Genomic DNA, 25,281 nt, shown 5'->3' with positions numbered 1-25,281 from the left:
AGTGAAGGTTATGAATGCACAGAAATCACAAACATCTTTACCAAAATTAAGATGTATTCGATATTATTTCAGAGTGGTTTCAAAAGAGGCAGCTGATGTCCTCAAAACACTTGAATTTCCCAAATAACGTATATGATTTTTTTAATCACACTACTGCTATGGTTCAGCTGATCCTCATATTAACAAATTTATGATTTTCTAATACCTTTTATTGAAAAGAGAACAACTTACAAAGAATACAGGTAAACCAAACAGTGGCACATACAAAACAGATATAAGTAATGAGAATACAAATAAATATATCTACAAAACACAAAATGAAAATTAAATAGAGAAAAATGAAGTAAGTAGACGGACAGATGGGTCCATATATGGATCAATATATGCATAATTAGACAGAGATCTCAGGATAAAAGGTTGCAGAATGACCCATACATGTATTAAATTGTTTTTGTTATTTATTAATTTAAGTGATTTAACTAGTGAGTTTAGTTCTGTAAGAAAAAATGGTATTATTACTCAACACTGCTCCTCATAGATGGATGTATTAAGTCTATTACATCATACTGCACCTCCGCCCGCCGCTGTCTGTTGTTAATAAAGATAATATCATCATAATGCTCGCGATAAACACTTGACAGACGAGGCATAGTCCTATTATCGGACAAAGGTCGGTGAATCACGGTCGTGTCGGTCGTTTTTACTTTTACTTTCGGATTTATTGTGGCTGTTAGTTTACTCACCTTGTCTGACTGCTCAGACTTTGCACGTATGTTTCGGGAAAGTTAAACAAACGATGTTTTTTTCACGGAATTAAAACCGTACTGAGAAAATTGTCACGGAGCTGTTGTAAATAAAGTTTGAGCGTTTTTTTTAAAGCGGTCAGCTGCTTCGCTCGGCATCACAACAAACATGGCGTCGGGAGGCGGCTAACTGGGAAGGAGCGCAGGAAGATCCTCCACAGCCGTTTTAACTAAGAGTTTTTTTTGTTTTTTTACTGAATCGCAGATTATATTTGCTCGGCCCGATCTCAAGATGGAGTCCACCCCGTTTCCAGAAGAGGTTTCGGAGAGGACAGTGTGTGTTGTCGGGTCGGAGCTGGTGGAAAACTACACTGTAAGCTACAGCTACGTCCTGGCTCCCTTTAGCTTAGCGCTAGTTAGCTTAGCTTGTAGCTACCCTGGCTTCAGGTCTGACAAAGTGACAGTGAGTTATTGTTGGAGAAATTACTTCATCAGTGAATACACAAACTGTGCACTTATTATACTTATTTGTTAGTGAGTCGTTTTGTCTTAATCCAGTTGAGGAAGGACTAAAAGGACGCAACAGAAATGTCATGCTAACTGCTAGCCGCCGTGCTAACCGAGCTGTCACTGCCGGTGTCAGTGTACAAAGAGTTTCCTCTGCAAGATACAGACGTTACAGCCCACTGCAGCCTTTTACATCTTTGCTAGGAGTTATATTTTATGTCTCCACGATGTAAAGGTCTGTACTGCAAGTTTTGACAGACAGCAGCCAATTACATGCCTGATTAGAAAAGCGTGACAGTTCCCCAGCCCCACAGCTCCTCTACCTTTATTTTCTGTCCTCACGTTTAGACTATTTTTCATGAAAAGTAATTTTCGTGCTTGAAAAAACGGCTCAGTTAGCAATGATCATTTCTAGCGTACTGTACCTTGACATTGCAGTTTTATAAACAAGTCTTTACACAATGTCTGCTTACTGGTAATGATTATGGAGCTTTGAGCCTCAGTGGATGGAGACTTGATGGGGATGGTTCAAGTGTTCATTAGATTTAGTTTCTCTGATAATCAAACAGTTTATTACATTTAATTTCATTACAACATTACAAATTATTTTGCACCTCGGTCTTAAACAATATATTCTGCCTTCCCTCCCGAGCTTGACAAACAAAGTCTCCTGCAAAAAATGTTCCCTTCCTAAAGCACAGCTCAAGTTTTTCATCGTCATCCAACTGAAAGAAATCATCATAAATGCAGAACATTTAAGGAAACAGTATTGTACATCCTTTACATCATCAAAGACAGGACAGCAAAACAAGAAATGAACCTCATTCTCAATTTCACCAAGCTCACACAACCAGGTTGTCATCCATCCATGATTGTCTGTTTTTCAGGTCTATATCATCGAGGTGACAGATGGAGAGCACAAGTGGACTGTGAAGCACCGCTACAGTGACTTCCACGACCTCCATGAGAAGGTAAGAGAGATAAACTGGAGCAGGTGAGCTAGTGGCCGTTTGCCCTAATCAGTCATTAATGTGCTTAATGTCACAGGTGTGATCGCTTTCATTACATATTTATTTTGTAGTCAGTCCGGGTGAACTAACAGCAGAACAAATGTGATTTTGTTTTGACTTCAGGTCGGTGCTGTGATGCATGAAGCAGTGTTTTCTTGTTGATTTGAAATAGACTTATTTTTATGCTGCAAAGCTCAAAAGTTGACGTTATACTTATTACACTTACGCTAATTATACTTGTGGCGTTCATTCCCAGTCACAAAGGAACCACACCCAACAGCTGTTGTAAGAAGAGACTCCGTGTTCTCAGACATCATTATTTCCTGAAATGCCATTATCAGAACAATGATTAATAATTCAAAATTTTCATCTACTAGTGGATAATACACAGACCGCAGATATATCATTCATCCACACTCATTAACAACCATAATGCATTACGTCAGTGATGCACCACATCCTTTCATAGAGTGCACTATTGCACAACTTGGACCAAACAATGTTGACTTAAAGTTGTCTGTGTTTGATAAGCAATCTGTTATTTCAAAAATGGTTAGCAATGGTGTAAAGTAAACATGACATAAATTACAGCATGGAGACTCTCAAAAAAGATTCATGTTTTATGTGATGTGTGTTTCCCTTCAGCTGACCGCAGAGAAGAAGGTGGACCGGCGGCTGCTTCCTCCAAAGAAGATGTTGGGGAAGAACTCGAAGAGTCTGGTGGAGAAGCGGCAGAAGGAGCTCGAACTCTACCTGCAGACGCTGCTGCTGCAGTTCCCACAGGCCACGCCCACTCCACTCGCCTGCTTCCTGCACTTTCACCTCTATGTGAGTACACCTGAAGCTACTACAACTCTACAACCTCAGCACTTACACAGTAAAGCTACGTTAACTCTACCGGATTTTGGCCCTGATTTTCTGCTCGCAGGCGGTTGTTTGGAGACAAAACACCCCAGATCAGAAGCAAATCAGTGCCCGTTCCCGTGTGTGATGATCATCATGTAGTGTGCAAAACTCCCGATTACAAGACAGAAAGTTGTGTAGTGTTGTGTAAGCGATCCTACAAATTTGAAAGTCATGCAGCGTGGCCAAGACATTACCTGATTAGATGCTTCAGCCTTCTAGTACTACACCTGACAGTACTTAGCCTGTAGGTACTTTAATTATGACAAGAGGAAACTATAACATGAGTATATGCTCAGATACTCCAGATTTCCTCCCATTCAGCCACAAAAGAAACAGCGAGATTCACTCCTAATGTTTGGTGATTGAGTCTGGCTCACACTCCCACAGATGATGGATGAGTTCGAGTTCAGGACTCTGCAGGCCACCTAAGTTCTTCCACCCCAAACTGGAAAAACCATTTCCCAATGGACCTGGCTTTGTGCATGTTGAAACAGGAAAGGACCTCTCCCAAACCGTAGCCACAATACTTTTGAGAATAACAGCAAATTACTGGAAAATCACCACTGATTTATTGTTCTGCAAAGCTGGATGACTATATAAAGAAAAATTGACAAGCATTCACTGGCTGCTGCATGAGGATATGCTGCTTTTTTCTGTTTTATATAGTTGGAAACTGAATCCATTTTGGGTTTTGACTGTTGGTTAGGGAAAATGAGGAACTTGAAGTTGTCAACCCTGGGAAAGCTGCATTGTTGTTCACTGTTTTTAGACATTCAATAGATTATACAATTATGTTGATGTTATTGGAAAAAAAAATTGACAGATTTATTTATCATTTGTATCTAAATGAGTGTTCGGTGCGGTAAATCCCAATGCTAAACGCAACCTGTCCTACACTAAAACCAGTTCAAATTGTTTTTGTTTCACTTTGTTTAGTTTTGTCTCAACTTTTTGGTGTTCTGGTTTTAAACATGTCAAAGTTGCTGATAGGCACAAACGGTTCGGACAGTGATATGTGTGCACAGTAATAGAGAGTTTGTTTTTCAGTTCAGTAAATTACTATTATTTACCAGATTTAGAAGTGCTGCTCCAGGCTGCCGTCAGCTGTACTTTATGGCTTTGTGGTGTCAGTGACTGTGATCATATGATGTTGTCAGTAGAACAGCAGACCAGTGTTTTCTGAGTCCTCAGGTCTCTGCAGAATAAACAGCCAATAGAAAATAATTCTCATGTGACCTGAAATGATCAACACATCGCTGTCACAGAGGAGTTTAAACGATCACAGAAAACAGTTTTGTTGTTGCGTATTATTCAGTTGCTCTAATGCTGCATTAGGACATAACTACTGTGTAATGTCACTGTGATGAAAACAATGATGTCCACAGCCTGAGGTGAGGTGTCTCACTGAGCCCTGTTCTTTCAATGTTGTGTAACTAATCGAGGATAACATCATGTTATCCAGCTTTGCTTCACTTGTTTTATTTTTTTGTTCTTTTGTTCTTGTTCTTAGCTGGTTGTCTGCTTTTAATGTCTGTTGCTCTCTCTTATCTTAGTATTTTTCCCAATTTCTTTCCTGAGGCGCAACATCTGTTTGTGAATGGTGCTATACAAATAAATTACATTCTTATCATAATGACTCAAACACAGTTAGAGTTTTTGTTAATCCTTGATTAAGATTCTTAACAAAAAGCATCTTTGAACATCATTAAAGAGCAGTGAGGAAATGAGAGTATTTAACTCTACAACTCTACTCTTACCTGTTTGTTATTTTGGAGTGAATCCAGTTTTTAACAAACTCTCTTTTCTCTTTCAGGAGATTAACGGCATCACAGCAGCACTGGCTGAGGAGCTGTTCAACAAAGGTTTGCTTCCTTTCTGACCTTTGACTGTTTTTCTCTCATCTACTGTTTCTACAACTCTGTTAACAATTAATGAGACTTCTTTAGAGTGGTGTGTTTCCGCTCCTTGTTGCTGTAGAGGATTTCTCCCTGTAGTTCTTCATATACTTTTAATGTAAGAGATCATTAAGAGATTATTTAGGAGAACATCATAAGGATGTAAACGTGGCACATAGACTGGGTTGACTCTTTGATTCCACAATGACTTGATGTGAAACAGAAGCCTGTTAAGTTTACATTTTTTCTCCTGAAAGACTTTGCTTTTGTGTTTTGGTTGCTCAGAGCCCCAAAATATTTAGCACTTTTCAAAGCTTATGATCTGTTGCAGCTGAACCCTGCTACTCTCAGCAGCTGTAACCATCCAGTTTCCACAAAACAGTTATTCAAGTTTAATCTCTCCCTGGTCGCCAACAGTTCATGTTTGTGCACCAAAATATAACTTGACTACTAATAAAAAAACATTTTTGTTGTAAGTTTCAGTTATTGTCAACATCTGGTTTGTAGATGTTCTGTGAAACAACAGCTGTGAACAGTAAACTGACTAACCTACAAAAAATGTAATTGTTCAGATGAAATCTTGCACTGTGAGCAGCTTCAGACCGCTGTGTGTTTGTTTCTTGTAGGTGAGCAGTTGCTGCAGGCTGGCGAGGTGTTTTCTCTCCATCCTCTGCAGCTTTACTCCGTCTCCCAGCAGCTACGTCTGGCCAAACCAACCTGCTGTAACGGAGACGCCAAGACAGACCTGGGACACATCCTCGACTTCACCTGCCGGCTGCGATACCTCAAGGTCACACACATCTCTTTATTTAACTCAAGTCAACTTCATTCAGTGTAGTGTTGTTTAAGGAGCAGAGGTAGTGAATGTTCTGACTGGGATTTTTCTCTGTTCAGATGTCTGGTACCAGAGGTCCAGTAGGAACCAGTAACATCCAGGAGAGCAGTCTCCCCTTCGACCTGTCTGTTTTCAAAGCACTTCTGCAGATAGAGGTCTGGACCTGTCTGTTTTTCTGTCTTCGAATTACTCCTGTCTGCACACATGTAGAATTGCTGCCTCATTCATGTCACACACGACCCATATATTTGATAATCGGATAATGAACACTATTTATAACAGACTGTGGCCCCCGGTTAGTGCAAATATTATGGATGGATACGAAGAGGAAATCTCTGCTGGCGTTGCTTCTCATTAGACCGAGCAAGGTTTTATCAAAATGGATGGTTTGATACAACCAATATGATAATTTACTCCATTCCCTGCAGTGTTTTACCCTGGTGGGGAATGACTATCTGTGGTATTACTCTGATCTATCTTTTTTTTTTTTTTAACTGTGCACCAGCAACAAAGGAATACTAGATTCTGAGTGGTTACAAAAATTATTTGATAATCAAACAGCTCACACACAGCAGCCGAATGATTCTTAATTTGTATTTGCCACAGAATATTAATTATCAGTACTTTTATTTTTATCGCTGGCAAGCAGAATAATCTACTTTTTTTAATAAGAGACTGTTATAAGAAAAAATAACACACTTGATTGCATGAAATAGCCTCTTTATATATATTATTTTTCAATAACTACAGTTAGACACCCCTGCAGTTTTGAGTGTATTCATAATGGTGTCGATCAGTAAGCAATGCATTTTGATGGAGATTTTATTTTGACTTTACAGAAAATCATTGAGATATAGATTGGAACAATAACTTCTGTCCCTCCCGTCCCTCTTTAGATCAGCGAGTGCAGCTCTCAGCAGATTCGAGGTCTGCCGTCTCTGAGGTCGAGTTTGGCGACTCTGAGTATCCACCGCTCCACGGAAACTATGATGGTACAGTTTGGACTAAATACTACTCAGCCCTCTGCCCTAACCCCGATTCCCAAAAAGTTGGCACACTGTGTAAATCGTAATCAGATGTTGTAAATCAAACATTCCACAGGTGAACAGGTTCATTGGTAACACGTGATAGTATCATGATCGGGTATGAAAGGGGCATCCTTGAAAAGCTCAGTCGTTCACAAGCAAGGATGGGGCGAGGTTCGCCACTTGTGATTGTATATAGGGTATTACTACATGGGCTCAGGAACACTTAAAACTGTTGCTGGTAAATACAGTTTGTTTGCAAACGATTGGAATTTGTTTATGTTTCACACAACGTCCCAACCTTTTTGAATCAGGTGTTGTATGTTGTGTGATATATGTTCTGGCGTCCTCCAGTCGATTCTGGTCCCGGAGGCGAGCGAGTTCTCACAGTGGGAGGCTGAGGGGGCGGAGTCTGGCTGTCCCGTCACAGCTGTCATTCCTGTGTGGAGAAACCTGACCACGCTGGACATGAGTCACAACTGCATCAGCACCATCGACAACTCAGTGGTGAGACATGCCCACCAAACCTAAACATAGTTTTAATCTTCAGTCAGATTACAGTGTTGTATCAGGAGGTCAGGTTGTTAATTTGAAATTTGAGGCTCCATACAGCAGTACATGTGTGCTGAAACAGGGTTTTTCTCTGTTGTAGAAACTGATTCCTAAGGTGGAGTTTCTGGATCTGAGCTACAACCAGCTGTCCACAGTGGAAAACCTCCAGGTACGTGAACATGTGACGAAGAACACGTTGGCTCTGTGAGGACACTCGTCCTTTTATATTAGTGTCATTATCATTTCAGAGGTTGCAAAAAATCATCATTTCCACTGTTGATTATTGTGATATACCTGTAGTTGTTTTTAGATTGATCAACATACCAGTTAGTATTATTTTACACTCAAACCTAGAATCAAAAGGCAGCTGCTCTTGACAGGTGCAGCAAGACGTCCCTGCAGTTTGTCATTAATAGCTGTACTGAAGTAACTGTTCTGTGGTTGCAGCACCTGTACAATCTGGTGCACGTGGATCTGTCTTATAACAGCCTGAAGGTCCTGGAAGCTGCTCACACCCGTCTGGGCAACATCAAAACCCTGAGCCTGGCCGGCAATCAGCTGGACCAACTGACCGGCCTCACTAAGCTCTACTCTCTAGTCAACCTGGACCTCAGCCACAACCAGCTGGCTCAGGTGATCACATTGTGGATGTCTCGATGGTCTCGTAGTCAAAGTGATGTAGATACATGCAACGATATCTTTCTTTTTCCGCCTTTATTGTAAGAGTGCAAGACACATTTCCCACATATTTTTTGTATTCAAAGAAAGTCATTGATTATCCATATTAATTGCAAATACCCCAAATGTATCATCTCTCAACTGTTCACTCTCCAATACACACTAATTAAATAAACTTAAGACCGTGAAGAAAAACATCCGACCATAGCTCTTGTGTAAAGTCCAGAATTTAACGAGGGTCTTGTGTGTGTTTGCAGTTGGAGGAGATCAGGAACATCGGCTCTCTGCCCTGTTTGGAGAAACTCAACCTGTCCAGTAATCCCATGTGCATCATTCCAGACTACAGAACCAAAGTCCTGGCCCAGTTTGGAGACCGTGCAGCAGAGGTACACCACCAAAACAACAACACTGTTAAAATTCTTGCTGAGCTAAGCAGGCGACTGAACCAAAATGTTTTTCTTCCTGTACTGTTACTGTTGCTCGTACTGATAATACTAGTGGGGTTTTCTTTATTTGTTTAACTTTTCTTATCTCAGGAAGTTCCTTGGGATTAAAATCTCTTTTAAGACCTGATCAAGAAAGCACCTGATTACAGAGTTGCAGAGACAACAGACAAGTCCAGCTTAGGAACAGCACTTGTACATGTTGGTTTCTCAGAGTTTCATCTGACTTTTGACCTCTCCCAGGGAGACCAAATCATTAAGATGGTTATTCCCTGACTAGGGCGCGGCCGAATTGCTACTATTAGCACTGCACAAATAAACAACCAGCGCCACCACACTGCTTCTCTCTCTGGGCTGCTGCTCACGCTGATACTACTTCCTGCATTTGAGAAACATTTCTAAAATAAGACCGTTCCTATCAAATCAGGATCTCATTAAAGTTGTTAATGCTCTGGTCTATCCCGGGTTAGACTACTGCAACGCTCTCTACTGTAATATAACTCAAAGTCCATTAGATCACCTGCAGCTAGTACAGAATGCGGCAGCCAGACTTATTACTGGTACAAGGAGATTTGATCATATCACTCCATTTATTTTTAGCCTCACTTCACTGGCTACCGGTTACATTTAGAATTGATGTTGAACTTTTAAAAGACCTTCCTGGTCTGGCACCTAGCTACCTCACTGAGCCTGTGGTCCCATTTGTGCCAAGCTGTAACCTGAGGTCCTTTTTAATAAGGCTCTGCTGGTTGTCCCAAAGTCTAGGGTGGTGACTGAGAGTGACCGGGCTGTTGCTATAAATGCCCCCAGACTCTGGAACAGCCTGCAGGAGGGCCTCCGGTTGGCTAACTCAGTAACCACTTTTAAATCACATTTTTACATAAAATGGCTTTTTAAAATTCGTAAGGTAGCTGGTTGGTGTGAGGACATTTCCTTTTTTAGGCTAAGTGCTTGTTGAAGCACCTTGTAACCTTGTTAAGAAAGGTGCTATGTTAATAAAGATATGATGATGATGATGAATATTATTAGTATTAGTGTTAGTATTGGTATTAGTACCAATACTGCCACTAATATAGAAACTGCTTATGCTACTATTTGTAGTACTTCCACAACTGTTTCTGCTACTTCTGATACTAAGAAGAATGTGCGCGCATGTGTCTCTCTGTCTTCTTTGACTTTGTGTCCTCAGGTTTGTCTGGACGGTAAAGTGACGACAGAGAAGGAGCTGGACACAGTGGAAGTTTTAAAAGCCATTCAGAAAGCCAAAGAAGTCAAAGACAGGATGAGCAGCAGCGACAAGAAGGTACGCTCTGTCACACTGAATCATACCGCAGAAGGCAGTACCAGACCTGCAGTGATCCCTTTTTGTGGTCAAATTGTTATTATTTAAGTCAGTTATCTTTACATACTGGTTGTACAAATGTTAAAATGTTATTTATGAATCTCTTTTCAGACTTTGACACTGTAGAGCTTAAACCAAGGCTGTTTACTTTAAACATCTTTGTGAGGTTCTCCCTGAAACCTGCTGTAGTGGTTTTATAATTCTAACCTGATCATAGAACAATAGTCCTGATATCAAGTTAATTACTAACAGATCTCTGAAGCCTGAAGCCTGACCAGCTGTTACGAACACACACTCTGTCAGTCACTACAGCAGCCTATTTTTGTTAAGCACCGTTGTGTAATAAGCTGCTGACGTGTTTGTTGGAGTCACAACCTGCAGATCAGCAAATACAACTGGACACCAAAAACAAAACAAGTTGACCTTTTTAGATTCAAGAGATGCACATCAGCAGCAGAGTTAATATAGCCAGTAAATTAAGAAGTAGGGACATAAAAACAGGTACGATTGTGTGTGTGAGGTTGTAATCTTGCTTGGAAACTTGTAACAAAAATGTACCAATGTAAACTTATGAGCTAAATCTGTGCATTTAAATAGAGACTGCCAAACTGTTGGAGTCTGTAGTTATATATTTATTTTTTTCTGTAAATTTTTAGAACATAGTTTGTGGACCTTTTTGTAAGAAGCTAAAATTATTTTTTCATTTTTTTGCAAAGAGAACATATGTGAGCCAAATGGCTTCCTCCTGCACAGGAAGACTGTACGTTTTCTGTTTGTTGACCATTGTCAGGGAGTCCAGAATAAACTAGTTTACTTCCTGTTTGAATGACGAGACTTTCAGGGAAAAAAGGCAGTTTAAAGCTCCTGTTAGTAAGATAGTAATACTGACGCTTTGGCAATGAGACTCGGAAATCAACTAGAGTGACAACCTGTACAGGAAGAACTTTGCCTACAAGGCTTTGATTGACAAATCATAGATGTGGGTAACCATTCAGAGCTCTGGGACCAGACTGGAAAGACGGACTTGAATGTGGCCAAATTATCTTTAGTTAGAATTGTATTTATTCATGAAATGCGTCTGTGCACATCACTGATGGTTTTTGTTTTACTGTAGATAAACTTACAGGTCCGAAGTTTCTTGATTTTGAAGCAAAAAATAGACGTCGCAAGGAATCAGGAATCATTACCATAGTAAATAACCTGAATCATTATATATTTTAGCTTCATGTTCTATCTTTAAAACAAAAGGTACCACAACTACTACTACTACAACAAACCTCTACAAAGTCTTTCTACTCAAGAAAACTGTTGACAACAAATGTTATCAAGTGTTCACAAAAGCAACATATTAATTGCAGTTTGTTTGACAGATTTCTGCACGTTTACAGAAAACCATAAAACCTGTTCAGAAGATCTGAAGGTTATGTTTAAAGTGTCAGCACACAGATTTAGCTCTTGAACTTGGCTTGGTTTTTCACACAACCTCACACATGTACAACTAGAGCAGCACTAGGCTAAAAATCAGGCTGAAGACGTCTGTAATAAACCCCGACTGACTGTTGCTCTGCTGCTGATGGAGCTGCTGGTTGCAGGTTTTAGGATGTGATCTGGTTGATGATGTAGGTGACTTCTTCTCTCTGAAGGCTTCCTCCTCTCTGTCCTCTCGTCAGATCAGTGAGGAGACCAGGCTGTCTGCTGCTGCACCTCCTCACCTCTCCTCCTCCTCTCCTCCTCCCTCCTCCTCCTCCTGCTGCTCCTCTGCTGTTGCTCCTCCTGCTGTCACCTCCTCTTCCTCTTCCTCCTCTTCCTCCTCCTCCTCCTCTTCCTGTCCGGCCCAACAGGCTGCCTGCCCCAGCCAAGGTAATCATGTATGTATCTGGCTGTGCAGGGCTGAGGGAGGGGGGACAGTGATTTTTACTTCTGCTGTAAGGCAGCGGTCAGACAGACCAGTATGTTTCTCTGCTGGAGCTGAGCCGCTGATAATTATCAAATTGTGGTTTGAATTGATAATTTCCTGTCCGTCAACTAATCAATTGATTGACCTATCATTTCATCTGTGCTACTTTAAATTTAAACAAAAATATTTTTCAAATGTATTAACATTCTGCTCCTAATGTGTGTTTCTTGTACACCTGTTTGACAGATAGCTCACAATTAGTGAACGCCAGAGGCTTAAATACGTGTTTAGTCTAGCTTAGCACAAAGAAAGGGAGCAGTGGGAAACTGCTAGTGTAGCTCCATCAAAAGTAAAAAATAAAATAATAATCCACCTTCTGAAGCAGTCTGAGGTGTGGAGAAAACATAAGATCTGTCTGGCTGCTGCTTTCAGTGAAGTTTAGTTTAATTCTCACTGACTTTGTCTACTTTCTTCAGATAATGAGGATAAGCACTAAAGCAGCTAACAGTGAAATGTTTTTCCATCGCAGTCATGTGATGATCTGGGTTTGGTTAGGCACAGGGTGGGATTCGTAAGTTTTCCTTCATGATACGTGTCATTTATCAGAGCTGTTAACATATGAACAAGTCACAGGACGTCACGTCTGCTGCAGTGGAAAGATCACAAAAGTGTCATCAGGTTAGCTGATGAAGCTAACCCGCTAAAGAGTGTCTTGTTTTAGCCCTTAAATCAGATCTCCTCAGCTGTGTATTACCTGTTGTAGATGCTTTGCTTTATACTCAAACTGAAAGGAAGACTGATTTTTTTCACTGTTTAAAACTTATTGTGATCAGTTGCATGTTGTTTCAGCTGTTTATATGTTCAAACTCTGCCTGTCAACATAAATGTTCACTAAGCTGACATTTATTCATCATGAAAGTTATTTTTTAAGTCAGCTATTAGAGTAGCCTGGTTCTAGACTTCCTAATATGAATTAAGATAGGGTGAAATATATGACATTCACCACCACTCGATATCAAACTCTAAAGCACCAACATCTCAGACCAAAGCAAATGCATATATTTTTTACTCAGTAGAGGTGAAGGAACAAAAGAAAGCAGCACCTAAATGCACAATACACATGAGCTCAGATCACTGTTCTGTTACTGGATTGTTTATTTCTCGCCTCAAATGTTTTCAGAAACATGTTTTGTCCACCAGGGAGCTCTGACAAGTTTATTCCTGAGGAAAAAAACAAACAATCCAAGGCAGTCTTCTGGCAGAAATGTTAAAAAGCCCTTTTTTGGATGGCTCTTTCATTCTGAGTAGCAACCCACGCGTAGCGGCTGAAACCGCCAGAGCCTAAAAGTGCCTTCATCACATTTTTTTTTGAACTTCCTAAAAGCTGTAGACTTTTTCTTTCTGCTCATTCCTGAAGAGTTTTGCAAACACACATTGAGTTATGTCTTAAAAAACAGCTGGTGAAGCACAACAGGCGAATAGTTAATCAGATCTGATATTCACTAATGTTTGGCTGGAGGCTGTGTGACACCCTGCTCATGCTCACTAACCTCCGTCTGTGACACTAATATTTGTTCTGGCTTAGAACAGGCTGCTTTCTCTGTGAATGTGAATCGAAACCGTAAGAACCAAACGCATGTCTGTGTTTTTTAAGCCTGATCTGTAAAACAGGATCTGACTGTTCTGTGGTGTTAATGTTTTGTTTTTGTTTTTCATGAAATTTGACATTTGTATATAATATATTTAAACTCTGCATGATGCCCAGTACCATGTCAACACATGTCAGAACCGAGTATGCATGAATTTTTAAGCCTCTTGTGTAGGGTTGTCACCAGTGATCATTTTATATTTCATTAACCTGCTATCGATTATTGTCTTGAATAATCACAATTTCCTAGAGCCCAAGTTGTTAAAGTCTTAAAATGTTAAGTCAAGGAACAGAATCAAATATTCATATGAAGAAACTAGAGCCATGAAATCATTGCAGCATGTGAACACAATTCATTCAGTTAAAACTTTGTGAACACTTGAAATTATTCTGATCCAAGATAGTCGAGAAATATTGACATCAGCAGCACCAACGCTGTCAGTCAAACTTTGCTCCTCACCATCGGCGTCGCTGATCTGTTTGATTTCCTGTTTCAGAAGTGACGAGCAAAGAAGAAGCCACCGTTCCCCCCAGTGTCCTCCCTCCTGTGGACGCTGCACCTCCCCCTGCAAGCTTTAACAACACTACACACCTCCTGTCTGCTGACCCTACGCAGGTCAGACGCACCTGAAACGCCTGAGTATATGATCAAATACCTGCAGAACTTCTGACATTCCCATTTGCCTCAGCTGTACCTTGACTTTACTGCTAATCTGCATATTGCCATGTAAGTTAACCAGGTAAACATGGACAGCATAACCTGCTAAGGAGTTCTGACATAGGCATTGTGAAGTTTGTATGCTAATATTTAGCGTTTAGCTCAAGCATTGCAGTGCCTAAGGAAGGCAGCTGAACATGCGGTGCACAGACGGAACTAGATTCTGTTTAGATGTTTGTGTTCAGCGTGCTTCTAATGTTGCTTCATGTGTTTGTCTGCAGGTACAACAACCTATTGTCAGTCTGTCTGAAAACACACACTGTGGAGCTCCCACAAGTATTACTACTACAACCCCTACTATTACTGTCTGGTCAGTATCAAATAATAGTGCTACTACCATAATATTAATTAAAGACTCTAAATAACTATGTAGCCGCTTTTACTTTAATCTACCGTCTACGAACTGAGCTTCTTGAGCCATGGGAAGGCTTTTAATGTGAAAAATCTGTGCAGGAAGTGTTGATGTTCAAAGAAAAAAATCTAAGAAGTGTCTGAAGACTGTGATCTCTGTTGCATGTGTAACTTAATTGACCTTTTTTATTGACCCACAACAGTAAACAAAATAACAAAAGTTACGAACAGTACAGATACAGTCGGTTAAATAGTGGCAGACATGTTTATGAAAGTGAAATTACGAAATCATCTTTCGTGACATTGTGGGCAATGAAAAGAAACCTCCACCTCTGTCTCTCTCTCCTCCAGTTGTGTCTGCTGCTCTTCCTCCTCTTCCTCCTCGAGACCAGTTGAAACGACTTGCTTCTCCTGCAGCGCTGCCTCGTGTCCTTTACTTCCTACTCATCTGCTCTCCCTCTCCTCCTCCAACAAAGACTTCATTACCCAGCTCTCCCATCTCCTCAGCTCAACCCTGAAGGAGCAGAAGAGGACGACAAAGGAGGACGACGAGAATGAGGAGGAGGAGGAGGAGGAGAGGGAGGAAGAGAAGATATCTGAACCCATAGAGGTTCAGTCCCATGTGGAGGGCACTGAGGTGGGAAGTCCCAGGTATTTAACCAGCAGCCTTCCATAACTGTTTTTTTTTAGATTCACAATGGGATCTGTGATCGCCTAAAATCCCCACTGGTTTCTGTGATTCCCTCGAGTTCTTACTCGTTTGTGGGATCCCAAATGTTTTCCGAGATTTCCTGAAATTAATGCTGGCTTCAGTTCCTGAGCCTTCAGAGATCCCCTAAAAGTCCTGCTGTTTGATGTTATTCCTTTAAGTTATTGCTCATTTGTGGGGTTCCCAAAGGTTTCTCTAAATTTTAAGCTTGTTTCTGGCACTATCATAAGCTTCTAGTCGTCCCAATGTTTTATGGAGCGTCTATAACTTCCTTCATTGTCAAGGGTGTCTGACGGTTTTCTGCTCATTTTTCCAGTCTGGGCTCCAGGGACGGATACTTTGAGATGGGTCTGGATGACTCTGTCGAGGAGTCGGTCTGCTCCTCCTCCACGTCGCTCCCTGTTCCTCCCGCAGAGGAGCCCGGAGGCCACCAGGGGGAGCTGTGTGACGAGGAGGAGGAGGTTCAGGTCAGCAGGGTTCTGTGGTGCTACTGTATTCAGGTGAAGGAGGAGGTGGAGCAGAAGGAGGCATGTCTGGTGCTGACAGACCGGCTGTTTGGCCTGCTGTACCTATCAGATGACATCACCAATCAGGATGCAGGTAAGCACCAGTTCAGCCTCAGTTAAACTTTGTTTCTACACTTGATGCAAACACATATGGAAGTTGTGGATGTCGCTCTTGTTTGTTAGCATGAATTGTGTTTTTCCCATCTTGGTTTGAATTAATTTACCATCAGTTTATTTATCATCCTTAACGCAACACAGTTGGACTGACAACAAACAGAAATCTTAAAATGTCCCGCTGCTGCAAGTTTGGACAATTTTGAAACAAGTTCAGTGTTCTTCAAAAGACAAACAAATCTGATGCAGATGCAGCACCAGACCTAATGCAGAACTTTGTTTAGTAACTGGAAGTGAAACAGAGCTCGAGTTGTGTGAAGACACTTCGGAAAAGCTAGTTAGCCTTCCTTAAAAGATGGAACAACAACAAAGACATGGAATTATTGAACATGACACAGATGACCTTTTTGTTTAGAAGTGAACAGAGGAAATGTGTAACAAATTAGGACATGACTGTTTTGTTTTTTTCAAATAAAAATGCCAAACATTTTCTAGTTTCAGCTTCTTCAATGTGACGACTTTATGCTTTTCTTTGTTTTATGTGATAGCAAACTGAATATATTTGGGTTTTAGACTGTTGGTTGGCCAGAAACAAGCAATGTGAAGATGGTATTTGGACATTAGACCCAACAATTAATCCATTAATCGAACAGAAAACAATCTGAAGATTAATCGATAATGAATCCTTAGCAGCAGCCTTTATGTGCAGCAAATTACATGATGTGTGGTAGAACTGTAGTGCAGAAATGATTTTGCTACATGTTGAAATATTAAGAGCAATCTGTTCTCCTGTTCTCAGACCGGGAGCAGAGCCCTCCTGTCGAGGAGGTGCTGTCCAGTCTGCAGGTGGACCTCCTGGTGCCATACTCTGAGCTCCTGCTCTCCTTCCAACCCGAGCTCCCCGACTCCTGCCTTGCCTTCGGCCTCCAAGCTGGTTCGACCCGCTGGTACATCTTCTCAGAGGCCGATGAGCTCCGGCAGACCAGGACCGAGCTGAAAGTGCTGATCCAGGTCAGAGAGCAGCACCTGAGTCATTTAGAGTCTTTAAAATAAAAGAACCATCACTGTTGATTTTACAGTTTTGATGAAATTGATATTTAATGAATATATATTATATAATGTATAAGTATTTTCAAAATGTGAGGTGTTAAAAACAAATGATTTTATTAGATATTATATGTTTCTCCCAGCAGAGAGCAGTTAATGACTTTATCACCTCAAAAGTGAATTTTAATTTGCGTTTTTGGCATAAAATTGATTCAGTTAGCTTTAATTTCTGCTGTATAGTTGTGAAAATGATGAGATGCATAAAGGACACAGGTCTTGCATGTTGCCATTTTTGATGCAGGAATCAGGCTGAACCTTGAGGCAACATCTGTAAAATAAAAACCTTCTCCTGTTGTTTCTCCAGGCAGCAGAGTCCCAAACTGACCCGGAGCCTCCCAACACTCCTCAGCTCCTCCCCCGCTCACTCATCAACTCCTGGGAGCTGGAGGAGAGTCAGGGTGCCCAGGGAGGCTATCCTGCCCACCTCCTCCCCTCCTCCTCATCTTCCTCCTCTGCCACAGACACCCATCCCCTCCTGTCAGACATTTTACCCAAGAGTGAGGATCCCAGCCTCCCTTCTCTCCTCTTTCTTACCCACCGACACCTCTGGGTGCTGAAGACAAACTTCAGAGAGCTGGCAGAAACGGAGAGGAGGAGTGTTGACCTTCATCACTCTTCCTCTTCCTCCTCCTGGTGCAGGCTGGTCCGTGTGCCCCTCGGCTCTGTGGTGCTTCACCCAGGAGAGAGAGCGTCTCAGGTTGGGGACAGAACCAGCAACACCGCCTGCCCCGACCCCAAACACCACCACAGGTAACTAATTATCCTCTATTCTTCAGTGTCCTAGCTCTGAAGTATTGTTTTTAATCTGCTTTTTAACCATCGTGTTGTGTCCAGGAGGAGTCACACCGTGGAGCTGCTGCTGGGCGGCCAGAGGCTGCTACTGCTCTTCCCTCTGGCCCAGGACAGGAGCTCCTTCCTGGTGGAGTTGAGTCAGCGGAGAGCCTCTCTGGAAGGGCTGAAGATGGTGGCCCTGCCCCGGGTCTGCACTCCCTGTCCACACCAAGGACCACACGCACAAGGTGAACACCAACTTCCTGCTCATACACTCAGACCAAGAAGGCCTTATTTCAGCTGATGGTTTCGTTGAGTTGGACCCTTGTTTGACACCTCCTTGTTGTTGTGTTCTCAGGCCGTCACAGATCCAGAGAGCAGTGCTGCTGTACCAGTACCGGGAAATCACACAGCAACAGCAGGTGCACTTCTGAAGCTCGTCTGTTCAGTCCGAGATAGATTACTTTCTCTGCATGTAACAGCAGCTTTCATTGTGCCTTCATTTACAGCTACATGCTAATACCAAGCTTGTACTTAGATCAAGGCCATGCAGTGTGACTCAGTTACACTGCACTAGTACTGTAAACACAATGTACTAATCTTATCATTTATCTGTGAGTGTATAAAACATTTATTTATCTAAAATAAACCATGAAGCAGTGCAAATGCTGATCGACGTCAATGAAGCTGCAGTTTCAGCTCTTAATCATAAGAGTCTGACTGATAGATTGGCATTGCCGATATTATGGGCTGATTTGATCTTATCACAGATAAGCATGTATGAGCTTTACGTGTGTTGGGTGATAAGTAATAAGAACATCAGAGATATGTTAGAAGTAATTCACAATCCGTGTCTCACTTACAGATAACAGATACTGTTTAATAGGTTTATTTTTACAGTGTTGAACTATGTTCAAGTCATATGTTATTGTTAAACGAAAAGTATTAGAGTTTTCAAAGTCTAAAATAATATTATTGGTGTACAATATTGGTATCAGTCAGGCTGTGATTATCACGTAAAATGATTTATTTTTAGTTGTTGAGTTTATTTATTATGAAATTATTTGCTGGAGCCGTCAAACCACTGCCTGGTATTTTTTTCATTTCATTCCAGTTGTGATTTGTCGTTCTGTTGCCATTAAATGTTGTATCTGCCAATTACACCATAATAGTCAAATAATTATAATTGCAGCGACACTGTGAAACATTTGTCTCCTTGATTGTACAATCTGACAATCAACACAGTGGTAGAGGCACAATGCTGTTTTATCTGTACAGTATTAACAGTTTATCACCTCAGTTAATCAGACCCAGTGAAGAACTCTGAGACCTGACCCGCATGACCTGAGTGGGACAAGGTCCAAATTATATTTAATCTGATCTGATACTTTTTTTCCTCGCTCCTCTCTCCTCCTCAGCTGGGACTCTTCTCGCCTCCAGATGGAGGACAACCAGCCGTCCCCCCACCTCACACCCGGTCTGTCCCCAGGATTGAAGCTCCTGGCTGGGCTCGGAGGACAGCAACTGCTGGCCTACTTTCACAGATATATAGCAATGGTAGGACACACAAACACACACACACACTGTTGTCTTCCCGTGCTCCCTAAACCCGTGTCTCACTATCGAAGGATGTGATGCAGCTGTTTGACTTCGAATGCTGCTTTTCCTCCATCAGGTTTCTATTTTAGACCAAAATCACCTTACTGCCGACCAAAATAACCACAGCTGTCCCTTGTATATCAGGAAACGACAAAAAAGTGTCAGTCAGAGGTGCAAAGAGCCCAAAGTTCTTCCGGAAATGTTCTTGTGCCATCTTTTTATTTTTTTATTTTTTTATTTTAAAATTCAAACAATTATTTCTTCTTCAGTCTGAGGCGGAGGAGGTGAGACAGGTGTTGTGGCTGTCTGTGGTTCTCTACAAGTCTCCAGAGTCTGAGCTCACCTGCTGTCTGCTGCTCTCCACTGATACGATCTACTTCCTGTTGGAAGACCCTGCCTCCTCACTCGGTCATCACTCAGGTAGGACAAACTGACACGACAGGTTCAGAGTGTAAAAAAAAGATTACATTTGAGATCACATAATGTAATGGGAGGATGCTTCTGCTCCTTCTCTCTTTGTATCTCTCTCCATCTCTATATCTCTGTCAGTGTTGGACATCATGGACTCTGGAGATCCAGATGTTTGTCTGTGCTGCTGTCTGTCCATCAGACTGTCTGAGCTGCTGTCTGTCAATGTGGGACTGTTCGACCAGTACTTCAGAGTCGTAGGTAAGTGGAGATTCACGCTCTTCAGTGTTTGCGGATGTCATAAAAAGTCATATCAAACTGCTGCTTAGTGTTCACATCACTCCATCTCATCCGCTTACCTTCTCTCTCTCTCGTTTTGTGTCTGCAGGTCGTTCGGCCGATCACATCGTGTGCTGTCTCAGCAGGGACAGTTATGGAACAGGCATCTTCCTTCAGGAGCTGATGTCAGCTCTCAGTCTGCAGCAGCAGCTTCCTGCTCCAGAGCCGTCAGATCAGGACTTCTACTCTCAGTTCACCAACACAAACACGGGTAACTACACAGGGATTAAGTGTATCTCCCTTTTACACATATACTGATTATTATACTAATTGCTGACCACATGATTTTTGTCTTCCTCCGCAGGTAAGATGCAAAACTACGAGCTGGTCCACAGCAGCAGAGTGAAGTTTATTTATCCCAGTGAGGAGGAGATGGGAGACTTGACCTTCATCGTGGCAGAGAGGAAAACTCCAGTCAGCACAGCTTCCTCATCCTCGCGCTCCTTCAACGTCCTGCTGTACCTGCTGGTCTTCCAGGTCAGAACTTCTTCTGTTATAGTTTGTGATTTTGGGGGAAGTTAACATGCTGGAACTATTTCTAGAAGAGCTGCAGTGTATCCATCTTCTGCTTCTTCTGTGCATTGTCTCCAGCCACAATGCAGTTTGCCAGATATGATCAATGCACATTTGGTTTTGGCCTCTGTACAGGCTTGATGCTGCCAAACCTGGCAACCTCAGTGTGGCGACAACAATCCGGGACGCTGCACATAGTGACTGTGCCAAGCTGTATGAAAAAATTGTTCCCACATATAACTGGAGAGTTAATGTTGCTCCATATCTGCTGAATGTGTTAAAGAGCAACTGTTTGCAACAAAGTTTGCAGTATCTGTTTAGTGATTTTAAACTCACTCATGAGATCATTATTACTCGTTTCACCTGCTGATCGCTCGTTTCCTTCAGGTCCAGATTCCCAGCAATCTGCCCAGCCAAGGCTCGACTCTCTCAGGCCACTCCCCCTCTGTTTCCAGCTCCGCCCCGTCCCCTGTTCTCCAGCCCAGGACTTTGATCCTGACCAGCACCGATGTGTTCCTGCTGGACGAGGACTACGTTAGCTATCCTCTACCCGACTTCGCCAAAGAACCTCCCTCCAGGTGAGCACACAGACCATTTTAGAAACTTTACCTATCTTCATCCAAGGGAGTGACTTAAAAGCAGAATTATTTACAGGGATGGCCTCTGGGCTTAGGAGGCAGAGCTGACAAACATTGAACAATATAAACTGTCAAGCATGTATTCTCCCCTGAATGCAGCAGATTTCTAATTTGGCAGCAAAAAAAAAAAAAAAGAAGAAGAAGAAGCTTTTCCCTCATGTTTGTTCTCGTCTGCTGTAGGAAAAGAGGAAGTAGAGCAGACACTGGCTGGCAGGCAAAATACTGTGTGCGAGTGTGTAGACCGTTCAATCACAAATACTGATGGTGTCACAGGGGAGATGGAGCACTCAGGAAAGAAAACAGCTGAAATCAATATAAACTGAAGCCTAAAAACAGAGCATCAGATCAGTCGCTGTAAGGAGGAACGGGAGACTGACTGAGCAAGAAATCAAACATCATAGTATCTTTGTTACAGACTCACCAGTAACTTTGCCAATTTGTAAATTATTTCGCAAATCCATCTTGCCAGGCTTCAAGCTATTCTCTTGTGGCTGAACACATGGAGAGTGAACCAATCATCATCCTATGAGGAACTACTAGGAACCACTGGGGGCATGGTTTAGATTGTGAGAGAAGCGACTGTTCATTTGAAAAAACGACTAGAGGTTAACGTAGTTGCTTCTAAAGCATCGGCATCACAACTGGAGCAGATTTCTTAATTGAAAGAAGAGCAAAGAACGACACTGAAGGCTTTTCTCACTGGAAAAGAAGTTTCCACTCTTCTGTCAACTTCGGCAAGAGTTTAATTTACCAACACGCTCCCCTGGCAGGGCTCCCCGACGGTTGATCTCGTTGGTTGAAGTTAGCCAGTGATAAAGTGCCTTTGCTTGCCCTTTTCCAAACCGTTTCTAGCGGCGCCTTTCCAGATGGTTGTGTGAAACGAACCATCTGGTGCGTCAGGTTAGTTAAATTACTCTTGAAACATTTTTTGCAAGCTTGATGAAACAGATGCACAACACTCTGCTCCCTCTTCTACCAGCAGAACATGTTTAAAAAGAGGTTTCTGGGGTGAGCCCAATGTTATTATTATTTTTTTTTCAGTTTTGAGTCAATAAAAGTTCTTTTAAGATTTGGCTACGAATAATCCAACACTGTTATTGCCTTTCATTTTAATGCTTTCTGGACTCCGGGGAATTGAACCCTACTTGTCACTGAAGATTTTAACACATCAGTATCAGCTCTGGACTGTCTGATAACATCAAAAATCTCCTACACATTAAATATGATGATTTAGCCCCTTTTGTCAGAGAAAAGAAGGATTACTTGATTGAAGTGATGTCTTTAAGGTTATTGTGATGGTTTTTGACAGTATGGTCATTTTTCTCATCATCTTCCTCATTATGTCCTCTTGCAGGGAGCGGTACCAGCTACGCGAGGCTCGGAGGATCCGCGACCTGGACCGGGTGCTGTTGGGGTACCAGACCTACCCTCAGGCTCTGACCCTGGTGTTTGATGACCTGCCCGGCCCCGACCTGCTCTGCCACCTCACCATGGACCACTTCGCTGCCGCAGAGGAGGCCCCACTCAGAGGGGGCGGGGCCAGTGGGGGCGCAGAGGGCGAGGTCCAGTGGTGCGTGTTTGTCCCGGGAGCCGACAGCCGAGAGAGGCTGATCTCACTCCTCGCTCGCCAGTGGGAGGCGCTGTGCAGCCGGGAGCTTCCTGTTGAGCTCACTGGTTGATTGGTCGAAGAGGATGACAGACAGATGGGTGACTGCTCAGCACCTGGGAGCTCAGCCTGCTGGTGGAGTCGGCGCGTGACCAGGATAGTTTACACAAAGATTCAGGGCTTGGTTGTCTGTTTAAAGGGCTCAGTATGCTTCAAACAAAGTCGTTTGTACAGGAGCAATAAATCAACGGTGCACAGTGATGCGCGCTGTTCACATGAAAAGATACAGATGGTGTGTGAAGAATAATAAAAGAGAGCTGGAGATTGTTTTAAACCACCAGTGCAGAACTTTTGTCTCCCCCTTCTGGCAGTGACAGTGATTGCACACAATTAAAAACCGTTTTGACTCCAAAGGCTCCTCCATACTCTTAGTCGCTACAGTTGTGTTCCCCTTCTGCCCTGGCAAACTAAACTTAGTTGGTTAAGTTAAACGCATCGCTACCAGGACATCAGCGCGGGAAAGTCGCCTCACACTCCAGATTTAAAAACTGTGGTATAATGCAAAATACAGAGAGATATACCTGGAGGTAAAGTCTTGCACTCTGGCTTTAAATACGGTCTACATGCACACCTCCCCACAGGTGTGCATGTAGACTGGACAAGTCGCCAATCACATCATATCACTGCATGGTAAATTTGTTTTAATCAGCTGTCTGTGGAGATTACTTACAGGAAGTCTGCTAGAGAAAACAAATAAGGGGGTTATCTTTAGGTTTGTCTTGACATTATGTTGCAACAAAAGATGAACCAGGATAAGTGTTTTGCCGGATGGCCCGGTGTTTTATTGTTCTGCTTGTCATTTTTATACTACTTTCAAACCAAAATTAGCATGTATAGATGTTTTTTTTAAACAAGCGTAAACCCGCTAATGATTTGCAATTAACTCTTTTCACATTGCGAGTGGACGGTGTTGCCTCTCTGTTTTTTGTGTGCCCCGTTCATCTTCTCGAATGAGCCAGAAAAACAGGTAACAGTAGGAAGCAGCAGATCACATATCTCATCAGAATACATCCAGAAGGCATTAAACTTGTTTTAAAAAGTCTTTAGCAAAAATACTCCTTACTTCCGTAGCTCTTGACAGAGAAAGGCCTTAACCTCAACACACGTCATAGCACCTGAGAGGGACAGTTAATTAGTGTGTTCACCCGGTTGTTGTGTTCGTATCATGGCCGAGCCGAACCAGAGGAGATAACAACCTGTGCACAAAAGTCAGATGTTTGTAGTTGAAGCATACTGGGGTCTTTAGCATTACTTCTTCAAGGCTGAAAGGGATGTGACTCTGAAAAAAAACAAAAACTGAGGGCTTGAAGGACTCATCGGGCACCAGGCCGCCATTACAGTCAGAAGAAATGGTCTCTGACTTCACACGGAGCCGAAATATAGGGAGTTTCTGGCACAACCTCATTTTCTTGTAAACTGTCTCACACAGAGAAGATTTACTTATTTGGTGGATGACTTGATTGACAGACAGACAGACAGACAGGCTGGTGTTGCACAGCAGGGGGCGCTGCAGACAGTCCACAGAAGTTCAACTACATTTTAATCAACATTTCCTTAAAGGACCAGCTTGACATTTCTGGTAAATCCTCTTGTCCTCTTGCCCTCTCCAGAGTCAGATTAAAAGATCAGTTTCATGTGTGTGTGTCCAGGACAAAGATAGGTCCAGGATGTGTTAGCCTAGCTCAGCACAAAGACTGGAAGCAGCTCCATCAAAAGAGAAAATATCCACCTTCCAACAACTCCAAAGCCGTCTGATGTATATGTTGTTATTTATGTAAAGTTGCTCTTAAAACCAAAAAACACTTTTATATATTTCCATGTGTACATCTGTGCAGTCTGACTCTGGGTAGGGTGACGAGAGGATATCCCAGACTGATGTTTTAAGTAGGACACACACACACACACACACACACACACACACACACACACACACACACAGCTGCTCGGCACAATCTGCTCTCTGAACGTTTTATTCCTTGCACATTGTAATTAATTAAGCAGTATTGTTGAACTGTTTATTGTTATTAATATTGTATTAATATAATTGTTTTGGGACGGACGGATGTTTTCCATCCTGAAGCAGATTTTGTACTAAACATGAAGGTCCTGATGATGTTTCCAATATGAACTCTGAAATGTCATATTTAGTATTATCATCGAGTATTATTTTTTATATTTTCTTTGTGTTTAATTTTTATCATTTGTTACGTGTTTTTGTACTCAACTATCGACGAATGGGAAGCCAACCAGTGTTGGACCCCCACCCCCCACCCTTCACCACTGTTGTTTATGTCATATGTTGTTGTCTTGTTAAAGGGGAATGCCACTGAATTAAAGTGTAAATGAAGACATGTAACAATA

At 42.1% G+C, this 25,281-nt stretch overlaps 1 protein-coding gene across 3 annotated transcripts; it reads left to right on the top strand.

Annotated features, from left to right (window-relative positions):
• Window positions 1-935: 935 nt before the first annotated feature.
• Window positions 936-25,281, top strand: nisch (nischarin). 3 transcript variants are annotated; one of them, XM_073468220.1, is made up of 28 exons: window positions 936-1,116; window positions 2,138-2,221; window positions 2,906-3,088; window positions 4,980-5,028; window positions 5,688-5,851; window positions 5,956-6,051; window positions 6,793-6,888; window positions 7,276-7,428; window positions 7,574-7,642; window positions 7,921-8,106; window positions 8,409-8,537; window positions 9,784-9,897; window positions 11,607-11,796; window positions 13,982-14,097; window positions 14,421-14,509; window positions 14,902-15,201; window positions 15,576-15,859; window positions 16,679-16,890; window positions 17,291-17,736; window positions 17,821-18,005; window positions 18,116-18,179; window positions 19,176-19,314; window positions 19,626-19,776; window positions 19,906-20,025; window positions 20,153-20,314; window positions 20,408-20,580; window positions 21,004-21,194; window positions 22,609-25,281. In XM_073468220.1, exons 1-28 carry the CDS (start codon window positions 1,036-1,038, stop codon window positions 22,931-22,933), a joined length of 4,551 nt encoding a protein of 1,516 aa, XP_073324321.1. In that variant the 5' UTR covers window positions 936-1,035; the 3' UTR covers window positions 22,934-25,281. The 3 variants fall into 3 exon arrangements, with proteins under 3 accessions (XP_073324321.1, XP_073324320.1, XP_073324322.1); XM_073468219.1 differs by having other exon boundaries at window positions 13,979-14,097; XM_073468221.1 differs by lacking the exons at window positions 14,421-14,509; window positions 14,902-15,201; window positions 15,576-15,859; ... (9 more) ...; window positions 21,004-21,194; window positions 22,609-25,281 and having other exon boundaries at window positions 11,607-11,804; window positions 13,979-14,046.

Source organism: Pagrus major, chromosome 6 (assembly GCF_040436345.1).
Source record: "Pagrus major chromosome 6, Pma_NU_1.0".
Taxonomy (NCBI): Eukaryota; Metazoa; Chordata; class Actinopteri; order Spariformes; family Sparidae; genus Pagrus; species Pagrus major.
Note: the sequence above shows the minus strand (reverse complement) of the source record. Positions and strands in the feature narration are given on the sequence as shown.